Raw genomic sequence first — 11,459 nt, forward strand, 5'->3', positions numbered from 1 at the left:
CTGTACACTTCAATGTTGAGGCTGTCCTCTCTCTCCATCTGAACCAAACAGTCCAAAAAAAGGCAGCGTGTTGTCGTTTGCATCCTCTCTGGTGAACTCGATGTTGTTATCGACAGAGTTAATGTGTCTGGTGAACGCTTCTATTTCCTTGGCTTGGATATTGACCCAGGTGTCATCCACATATCGGAACCAATGGCTTGGCTTTGTTCCCTCAAAGGAGTGTAGGGCTCTCTGTTCCACTTCCTCCATGTAGAGATTGGCAACAATGGGTGACACTGGAGATCCCATGGCACAGCCGTGCTTCTGTCTGTAAAAACTGTCATTGAACTTGAAATAAGTGTTGGAGAGGCAGAGGTCCAACAGGGTGCAGATCTGGTCTGGGGTGAAGTTGGTCCTGTTGATTAAGTCCTTGTAGAAGTTGTTTTCTGATGGTTTCTACTGCTGCAGAGATGAAGCATCTGTGAATTAGATGAACAAAGACCTACTGTTTAGGTGTTTAGGTGTGAACTGCCAATCTACATATGTGTGTGTGTATGTCCTGATCAAAAATAACACCAAGATTTTTAACATTAGAGCTGGAGGACAGATTAATGCCATCTAAGGAGGGAGAAAGACTGAAAAATTAATTCCTAAGATGCTCAGGTTCAAAAATCAAAACCTCAGTCTTGTCTGTTCAACAGGAGAAAATTAAGGGCCATCCAGGTTTTTATGTCTTTAAGACATGCTTGTAGTCTAAGTAGCTGATTGGATTCATTGGTTTTAATTAGGGCTGCAACAACGAATCGATAAAATCGATAAAAATCGATGATTAAAAGCGTTGGCAACGAATTTCGTTATCGATTCGTTGTGTCGCGCGATTATGCATCTTTCACGGCGCTGCGGAGCCGTTTCGTTTTGTTCACGGGCAGTTCATTGTCAATGCTGACTGACTGAATAAAGTTTGAAAAAAAAACTGCAGCGCGAGTTGAACAGAGCGGGGGGGGGAGGAGGAAGCAGAGCAGAGGCTGTTTTCAAAGGAAATTAAGTAAATTTTACAAATGAGCAACGCAGCGAAAACTGTTCAACCCAAGTCCTCCAAAGTGTGGGAGAACTTCACAAAGATAAAAAGTGAGAAACATGCAGCTTTGAAAATCGCCGACACGACACGAGAGAACCACGGAGATAAAACGTAAACATGTCGGAGTCACGAGGAGGAGGAAGGAGCTGCAGCTGATACAACTCGTGTTGCAGGTGAGTCTCTACAATTTAACACTTTGTTGTTTCAAGAGAGAAAACGTAACGTCAGTCTGTCTGGAGCTGAAGCTGCTGCTTGTTTGTTTGTTTATCTGATTAATGACGGTGATAGAGAACGTGTGCGTTACTTTTTATTTAATTTAATTGGTACAAGCAGTGTTTAAATGTGATTTATAAATAAATCTAACACAAAGATAATAATTTAATGATTAAGCTTCAACTTTTAATTTGTTGGCAAAGTCTGAACACACTGCAGGTATGGCAGGATGAATTGCATTTAAACAGGAATTAAAGTAATTTATTACATCTACTCAAATGTGTGTAATTAAGTATTTTATATATGTCTGTGTGTGTGTGTGTGTGTTTAATTGCTCTTTTAGCTACTTTTGCCTGAACCTAACACTGTAAGTGAAACAAGGCATTTCTTGAGTTGCTGTAAATTATGATATAAAACATATTTACTGTCTCATTCCAGAAAACAACAACAAACAACAACAGCCTTCATGATGGACAGACATCATGGACACCACACTGACATGAGGCCTCTGTCGATGGTTGAAGACGAAAGCTTCACTACAATGATCCACACTTTTAATCCAGGTTACAATAATCCACACTTTTAATCCAGGTTACAATAATCCACACTTTTAATCCAGGTTACAATAATCCACACTTTTAATCCAGGTTACACTCTTCCCTCAAGGACACATTTTACAAAGTAGCTACATATTGTGCAGGTATAAAGATACATTTGTATATATTTTTGTGTACATTTATTTTTTTAAGCTATTTGACTAACTTTTATTTTTTTATTATTCAATATTTTACTAACACAATAGTCAAATAGCAACCTGTTTTTAGTGTGAATTGCTATGTCAGTCAAATGTTCAATTTTGGAATAAAGGGGTGGAAATTAAAACTTTTTTTTTTTTTGCCGATTCATCGATTAATCGAAAAAATAATCGTCCGATGAATCGATTATTGAAATAATCGTTAGTTGCAGCTCTAGTTTTAATGGACAAATATAATTGTGTGTCATCAGCATAACAATGAAAATTTATCCTATGCTGTTTAATAACTTTACCTAATGGAAGCATATATAAAGTAAAGAGTATTGGCCCAAGCACTGAGCCCTGAGGAACTCCATGACTAACTTTGGTGTATGAAGAAGATTTATAATTTACATTTACAAACTGGAGTTTATCAGATAGATATGATTTAAACCATTTTAGAGCTGTTCCTGTAATCCCAACATCATATTCAAGCCTCTGTAGTAAAATATTGTGATGAACTGTATCAAATGCAGCACTGAGGTCTAACAGGACCAGTAGAGACACAAGTCCATTGTCTGAGGCCATGAGAATATCATTAGTGACTTTTACTAGTGCTGTTTCTGTGCTATGATGAGCTCTAAACCCTGACTGAAACTCTTCAAACAGATTATTTCTTTGTAGATGTTCACACAACTGACCTGCAACTATTTTCTCTAGAATTTTTTAGATGAAAGATAGATTAGATATAGATCTATAGTTGGTCAGAATTTCTGAATCAAGGTCAGACTTCTTAAGTAAAGGTTTAATTACAGCAACCTTAAAGTGCTGTGGTACATAACCATTCATTAAAGACAAATTAAGTAGATCCAAAATGTGGACATTAATTAGTGGAAATACCTCTTTAAACAGTCTGGTTGGGATGGGATCTAGCAGGCATGTGGATGGTTTGGATGAGGTTATTATTTTTGACAATTCAGAGCTCAACAGGACAAAAACTGTCCAAACATAAATTAGGCTCTAGTGAAATTTTTAAAGTTGCCTCATTTGAAGGGGACTAGAGATAGTAGAAGGAAGGATGGTTTGAATTTTCTCTCTAATTGAAATAATTTTATTTATAAAGAATCTCATGAAGTCATCACTACTTATAGTTGTAGGGATACAAGGTTCAACAGAAATGGGACTTTTAATTAGTCTAGCAATAGTACTAAACAGAAACCTAGGGTTATTTTTATTCTCCTCTATTAAAGATGAGTAATATAAAGTTCTAGCTTTACGGAGAGCTTTTTTATATGTTAGCAGACTATCTTTCCAAGTTAAATAAAATTCTTCAACATTAGTAGAGCGCCATTTTCTCTCCTGGTTTCTAGATGCTGCTTTAAAGTACGTAACTCAGAATTGAACCAAGGAGCCAGTTTCCTCTGATTGATTACTTTCTTTTTCAGTGGAGCAGTTTTATCAAGTGAAGTTTGCATTGAAGTTGTAAGATGATCAACTAGATGATCTAAGTCTCTGTTCTCTGATGCATTACTCTGCAAGACAGAGGAAAACATTGATGGAAGAGATTGTTTCAATTTGGTTACAGCATTTTCTGATAAGCTCCTGCTGAGATGAAATTTACTCTCAGTGACTGTGTAGTCATTTAATGTAAACTCAAAGTTATTAAAAAATGGTCGGACAGAATGGGATTTTGAGGAACTATTACCAAGTCCTTAATCTCTACACCATAGGTCAGAACTAAATCAAGAGTGTGATGATAAGAATGAGTACATGTGCGGACGTTTTGGGTAAAACCAAATGAGTCTATTAAATTATTAAAGGCTATGCTTAAACTATCACTCTCAACATCCACATGAATATTGAAATCACCAATCATTCTGACATCAGAATAGTAAAAAATACCATAATTGCAATTTTACTGTAGAAATGTTTAAACCTCAAAATACATTAAAGACTGGTTCATCCCAAAGATCCAGTCCCCCGGCACAAACAGAGTAATGTTGTGTATGTTGTTCAGTGTCAGGAGGGTGATCAGTCTTACATCAGGGAAACTAAACAGCCACTGGCCAAAAGGATGGACCAGCACAGAAGATCAACATCATCAGGCCAGGACTCTGTGGTCTACACTCATCTCCAGGCCAGCGGTCACTCTTTCAGGGATGAAGATGTTCACATCCTGGACAGAGAGGAACGATGGTTTGAGAGAGGAGTAAAGGAGGCCATCTTTGTGAAAAGAAATCGTCCATCATTAAACAGGGGTGGAGCCTCCAGGTTCAACTGTCCCCCTCTTACAATGCTGTGATTGCTAGTATCACTCAGCCTCCTGTGAACAGTAAACAGCCATCAGTGTGCTAATGATCCATTGTTAGGCTGATGGTCCTTCTTGAACATGTGATCAGCTAGTTTTGGTTGTCAGCAGCAAACTGGTTGATTCACTCTGAGAAGGTGCTATTTAAGAGACTGAGCTGAATACAGCACCTCAGACTGAGGAAGTCTCTTGGATGAAATGTGCGCTCTCAGGACATTATTACCTGCAGTGTTCCCTCAGTGAGGACTGAACTAGGCAAAAGGGCCTTCTCCTATTCCGCTCCTGTTTCCTGGAATATCTTACAAAAAGATTTGAAGCTCTCGACCTTGACCTCTCTAAGTGTCTTTAAGAATCTGTTGGACACCTGGCAGGGTCCAATGCTGACATGTTCCTGTTTTTAGTTTTCTACATTTGTCTTGGAATCTAGCTGTTTTTTTTTTTTTTTGTTACCTTTTTCTTTTAGCCATTATATTTTTTGGAAAAGGTAACAAAAAACAAAAAAAACTGTAGTATGCTTTTTTATTGTTGTTGCTGTTGTCCATTGTTGTCATCGTTCTTTGTTAAATCAGGTCTCTCTTGTAAATGAGTCCTCGAGGCTCAATGGGATTTACCTGTAGAAATAAAGGTTGATTGATTGAAGGAAGAAACTGTACTACTTTTTATTTGTTTTGTTTTTTGAATGTCCAGAGGACCAGATTTAACTTTTTTAGAGTTTTGGATTACGTTGCCATTTTTGTGTTGCTGAGGTCATGGATCTGAGGACACCATCTTGAATGGGGTTGACTCAAAAAGTTAATGACTGGGTGTTTCATAAAATCCATCCAGCTGTTCATGAGATATTTTGCTAACAGACGGTGATGACTCCAAATGTTAATAAATAAAAAAAAACATTATTTATGAAGAATGTGTTGCAGATGAAGCTCAGTCACTACCACACCGAACTAAGTGACTGTAGTGGACTTTTAGACATTTTGTGTTTCCTAATGTCAGTTTGCTGTGGCGGCCATCTTAAATGGGGTAGACTAGAAATATTTTTCAGTTGTTTAACCAGTGATTACTTTAACTTATCAATAACCTATCACAGTTTGTCATGGGTTTGAGCTTTACTCCTGTGTGTAAGAAGTGACAGAAGATTTTGTGGCAATGCTGCACCTTTCCCACTTTGTGGTTCGGTAAAGTGCGCAACAGACCGATTGTGTTTCAAGTGAACCATTACCAGAGCTGTCCTCCTGTTTGCAGGTAGATGACATTCATGCTGCCGTGGCCGACCTGAAAGCAAAGAACATCAGAATTCTGTCAGAAGAACCACGGATTGGCGCTCACGGGAAGCCGGTCGTGTTTCTTCACCCTAAAGACTGTGACGGTGTGCTGGTGGAGCTGGAAGAAGCCTGAGCAGACCACGGAAGCTGTTTATGAACGCCTTTAGACTCCACAGACACTTTGATAATCACAGTCATTACCTTCTCACTTCAGGAACCTGCTCATAACTTCCCTGTTTTGGTCTGAATTAATTACAGTCCACCGTGTGTTGTGACTGTTTCATAAAGGGGGATGCTAATCATTGTTTGGTGATTCTTCGGTGGAATAAGTTTGTCTCATCGCTGTCCAACCAAAACCAGTTCAGGATGATGATTTCATACAGCAGCATTTTAATTAACATACCAATATTAAAATAGTTAATTATTACAGTTACTTTGCATCTCATAACACTTGTTCATTATAACTCGGCTAAAACTGATCTAAACTTCTCAAGCTGATACACTTTGTTTTACCGGCAGCTGTGTCATATATTTTTTTATATTTGTAGTATATTTTATCTGCGTAGTATCGTCTTGTCTCTAAGTTTGAGACGGGTTCTCTACCACAAACAGGTGGATTACTTTTTCAGGGTTCTGGGGAGTCTTTGCTTCAGGTGAGGAGTTTAAGTATCTGGGTGTTCACAAGTGATGGCAGGCTCATTGGGAGATGGATCGATTGATCGGGTCCTCGTCCTCAGTAATAAGGACGTTGCTTCGGTCAGTCGTGGTGACGAAAGAGTTGAGTTGAAAGGCAAAGCTCTCGATTTACTGGTCCGTCTTTGTTCCAACCTTCACCTGTGGTCATGAGGTTTGGATCATGAGTGGACAAACAAGATTCTGCATACAGTGGGGAGAACAAGTATTTGATAGACTATTGATTTTTCAGGTTTTCCCACTTGCAAAGCTTGTAGATGACTGTAATTTTTATCATAGGTACTCTTCAACTGTGAGTGATGGAATCTAAAACAAAAATCCAGAAAAATACAATGTATGATTTTTAAATAATTAATTTCCATTTTATTGTGTGAAATAAGTATTTGATACACCAGAAAAATGAAACTTAATATTTGGTACAGAAACCTTTGTTTGCAATTACAGAGATCAGACGTTTCCTGTAGTTCTTGACCAGGTTTGCACACACTGCAGCAGGGATTTTGGCCCACTCCTCCATACAGATCTCCTCCAGGGCCTTCAGGTTTCGGGGCTGTCGCTGGGCCACACGGACTTTAAGCTCCCTCCAAAGATTTTCTATGGGATTCAGGTCTGGAGACTGGCTAGGCCACTCCAGGACCTTAAGATGTTTCCTACGGAGCCACTCTTTAGTTGCCCTGGCTGTGTGTTTTGGGTCGTTATCATGCTGGAAGACCCAGCCACGACCCATCTTCAGTGCTCTTACTGAGGGACGGAGGTTGTTGGCCAAAATCTCACGATACATGGCCCCATCCATCCTTCCCACAATATGGTGCAGTCGTCCTGTCCCCTTTGCAGAAAAGTATCCCCAAAGAATGATGTTTCCACCGCCATGCTTCACGGTTGGGATGGTGTTCTTGGGGTTGTACTCATCATTCTTGACAACAACTTGACGGAAGGAGAGGCAGAACAGCTCAGAATGGAAATATCAGCAACCATCTCCAGTGCCAAACCACCTCCTTCAAACCTCACACCACAGGAAAGGAAAGCTGTAACATCACTCAGCCAGGACCAAAACATCACCATTTTACCAGCTGATAAAGGAAGATGCACAGTAGTCCTCAACACTTCTGATTACCAGGAAAAAATAACTACACTACTGAGCGACAGCGACACCTACGAGACCCTGAAGAGGGACCCAACCAGTGCCTACAAAAAGAATGTCAGATTACCTGCAAAAACTTGAAAAGGAGAAAACAATCGATCTTTGTACTATAGATTGTACCCAGGGGAAGCCACTCCCTGTCTTTATGGACTCCCAAAAATACACAAAGAAGGAACACCACTCAGACCCATCGTCAGCAGCAAGAACTCAGTGACATACAATATTGCTAAACATCTGGCTGGTATTGTAGCTCCTCTTATTGGAAACACACCTCATCACATAAAGAACTCCATTGATTTTGCTAACAAAGTTCAACACTTGAAACTAACCCCAGGAGAAACCCTTGTATCGTATGATGTGACTTCTCTTTTCACATGCATACCCATCTCTGCAGCAGTAGAAACCGTCAGAAAACAACTTCTACAAGGACTTAATCAACAAGACCAACTTCACCCCAGACCAGATCTGCACCCTGTTGGACCTCTGCCTCTCCAACACTTATTTCAAGTTCAATGACAGTTTTTACAGACAGAAGCACGGCTGTGCCATGGGATCTCCAGTGTCACCCATTGTTGCCAATCTCTACATGGAGGAAGTGGAACAGAGAGCCCTACACTCCTTTGAGGGAACAAAGCCAAGCCATTGGTTCCATTATGTGGATGACACCTGGGTCAAAATCCAAGCCAAGGAAATAGAAGCGTTCACCAGACACATTAACTCTGTCGATAACAACATCAAGTTCACCAGAGAGGATGCAAACAACAACACGCTGCCTTTTTTGGACTGTTTGGTTCAGATGGAGAGAGAGGACAGCCTCAACATTGAAGTGTACAGGAAACCAACCCACACAGACCAGTATCTTCTGTTTGACTCCCACCATCCACTGGAACACAAACTCTCTGTCATCAGAACTTTACAACATCGGGCCGAATGCGTCCCCACAAGGACAGAAGGGAAGGAAAAGGAACTGAAACACGTTCAAGAAGCTCTTCAAACATGTGGATATCCTAACTGGGCTTTTGTCAAGTCAGTGAGGAAATCTACAAAACACACCAATAAACAGAAAAGGAGAACAACAGACGTAAAAACATTGTCATCCCTTATGTTGCTGGAGTATCAGAGAAATTCAGAAGGATCTTCAACAAACACAACATCCCAGTACATTTCAAACCCAGCAGGACTCTCAGACAGAAGCTGGTCCACCCTAAGGACAAGACACCCATACACAAACAGAGTGGTGTAGTGTATGTGGTCCAGTGCAGCGAGGACTGTCCAGACCTCTACATTGGAGAAACTAAACAGTCTCTTCACAGACGCATGACTCAACACAGGAGAGCCAGCTCCACAGGACAAGACTCAGCTGTTCACCTCCACCTCACAGATAAGGGACACTCTTTTGAGGACCAACATGTGCACATTTTGGATCGAGAACACAGATGGTTTGAGAGGGGGGCAGGGGCGGACTGGGACAATAATCCAGGCCGGGAATTTTTATACCATCCCAGGCCACCACCACCTGATTAACGCAAACCACCAAGACTGAGTTCAATTGAGCGCACTTTGAATGCATGTTGTTTGCACACGTCTAACTGAATACCTACATAAATCTTTCTTCTGTGGTGCAATAATCCGTCCTCAAATCACATAAACTGAAATTATGTTGCCCTATATTTTGCTATGCATAAGCCCTTTTAAAATCACTAGGAATATGACAGTCAATCATAGTTTCATACAACAAATGAGAGATCGTGTTGTACTACAGATGTGTTGTTTATTCTCCATCAAATCAAACACATTTTAAACATTAAACACATTTTTACTCACTTTTGTAAAAAAAAAAGATAAAAAACCTTATAAGAACCACCAAAGTTCATGCTCATGCTGGTTTGAGAGAGGAGTAAAGGAAGCCATCTTTGTGAAAAGAAACCATTGTTAGGGGTTGTTAGGCTGCAGGTCTTCCTTATGTTAACAGCTAGTTCTGGATGTTAACAACAAACAGGTTGATCCACTATGAGAAGAGGCTATTTGAAACTGAGCTTGTTGCAACTCCTCAGACTGAACTTAGTTTTTTGGATTAAAGACAAAAGTTTCAACAAGTTTTTTTTTTATTTGTCCAGAGGACCTGACTTAACTTTTTTAGATACAAAAAAATCTGAATTCCTAGACATTTCAACATTAAACTTTTTTCAGATCCTAACCCATATGATAAAATTTGCAATATTCTTTGTAAAAACTTAAAAACATTTGTTATATTAAGTCAGTTTGGCCCACTTAGGTCCCTCAAAGTGAAGCTAGCATGTGGATATTAAGCTGTGCTGATAAACTGTGCCAGAGTTCAATTTTTTCAACACAAGTGTTTCTCTTACCTGCTCCATTACGAACAAACATTAATTTATAGCACTTAGCAGCATCCGCGGCCAGAGCTTTTCTCTTTTTTATCCTCTCTCTCTCTGCTCCACCTTTCCTCTTCTTTGGCTGTCTCTGTTGCTCCATTCTACAACTCAGAGATGCACGCACCGCGCGCCAACACCGTCGGGAGCGCAAGTCCTAGGGCGGGGAGGGGGGCGGGCGCAATGTGTGTGTGTGTGTGTCTCTGCTCTGTGACACACAGAAAAGGAAGGGAGGGGGCCGGCCCGGCCGGGGGATGTGCCAGGCTTTCTCCGTCGCTGCAGTGCAGCGTGAGACCTGAGCCCAGGCAAAAGTGAATTGTTTATTTAAAATAATAAAGTCCGTGCGACCCGAACCGAGCCTTTAGTCCCGTTCCTCGGCAACCAGGCCACCGGGAAGTGTCCCGTCGTGCCCGACGGTGAATCCGCCACTGGAGGGGGGTGAAGGAGGCAATTTATGTAAAAAGAGAAAAGCCGTCTCTTAACAGAGGAGGAGGCCTCAGATTCCCACTTTCAAAAACATATAATGCAACTTTAAAACAGATCCCCAGCCAGTTTTCACACCTGATGGGAACAGAGGGGCCTCGTCTGTGAATTAGAGGAACAAAGACCTACTGTTTAGGTTTTAGGTGTGAACTGCCAATCTACATATATGTGTGTGTGTGTGTGTGTGTGTGTGTGTGTCTTATCTCACTCAGCCTTATAACCTGTATCCCTCACTCTCTGCTCTTTGAATTGAGAAAGCTCCTCGGATGAGGAGCGAAACGTCTTCTGTTACAAATAAAGTCCAGTTGTTTTTGTATTGAACGCTTTTTGTACTCATCATTCTTCTTCCTCCAAACATGTCGAGTGGAGTTTAAACCAAAAAGTTCTATTTTTGTCTCATCAGACCACATGACCACCTCCCATTCCTCCTCTGGATCATTCAGATGGTCATTTGCAAACTTCAGACGGGCTTTGACATGCGTTGGCTTGAGGAAGGGCACCTTGCGTGCACTGCAGGATTTTAATCCTTGACGGCGTAGAGTGTTACTGATTGTTTTCTTTGAGACTGTGGTCCCAGCTCTATCCAGGTCATTGACCAGGTCCTGCCGTGTAGTTCTGGGCTCATTCCTCTCCTTCCTCAAGATCAATGATGCTCCACGAGGTGAGATCTTGCATGGCGCCCCAGACCGAGGGAGATTTTCCGTTATTTTGTATTTCTTCCATTTTCTAATAATTGCACCAACTGTTGTTGCCTTCTCACCAAGCTGCTTGCCTATTGTCCTGTAGCCCATCCCAGCCTTGTGCAGGTCTACAATTTTATCCCTGATGTCCTTCCACAGCTCTCTGGTCTTGGGCATTGTGGAGATGCTGGAGTCTGATTGATTGAGTGTGTGGACAGGTGTCTTTTATACAGGTCACGAGTCCAAACAGGTGCAGTTAATACAGGTAATGGGTGGAGAACAGGAGGGCTTCTTAAAGAAGAACTAACATGTCTGTAAGAGCCAAAATTCTTACTGGTTGATAGATGATCAAATACTTATTTCACACAATAAAATGGAAATTAATTATTTAAAAATCATACATTGTATTTTTCTGGATTTTTGTTTTAGATTCCAACACTCACAGTTGAAGAGTACCAATGATAAAAATTACAGTCATCTACAAGCTTTGCAAGTGGGGAAA

At 40.8% G+C, this 11,459-nt stretch overlaps 1 protein-coding gene across 1 annotated transcript in view; it reads left to right on the top strand.

Moving 5' to 3' along the window:
* mcee (methylmalonyl CoA epimerase) overlaps nt 1-5,856 on the top strand; it is an 18,167-nt gene extending 12,311 nt beyond the window's left edge. The window contains exon 3 of the mRNA XM_037689379.1: nt 5,551-5,856. Coding sequence (XP_037545307.1) covers nt 5,551-5,703 — 153 coding nt within the window. The 3' untranslated portion in view covers nt 5,704-5,856. The remainder of the gene's footprint in view (nt 1-5,550) is intronic.
* Nucleotides 5,857-11,459: the final 5,603 nt, after the last annotated feature.

This window comes from Nematolebias whitei, chromosome 2, assembly GCF_014905685.2.
Source record: "Nematolebias whitei isolate Nwh7 chromosome 2, NemWhi1, whole genome shotgun sequence".
In the NCBI taxonomy this organism is placed as follows: Eukaryota; Metazoa; Chordata; class Actinopteri; order Cyprinodontiformes; family Rivulidae; genus Nematolebias; species Nematolebias whitei.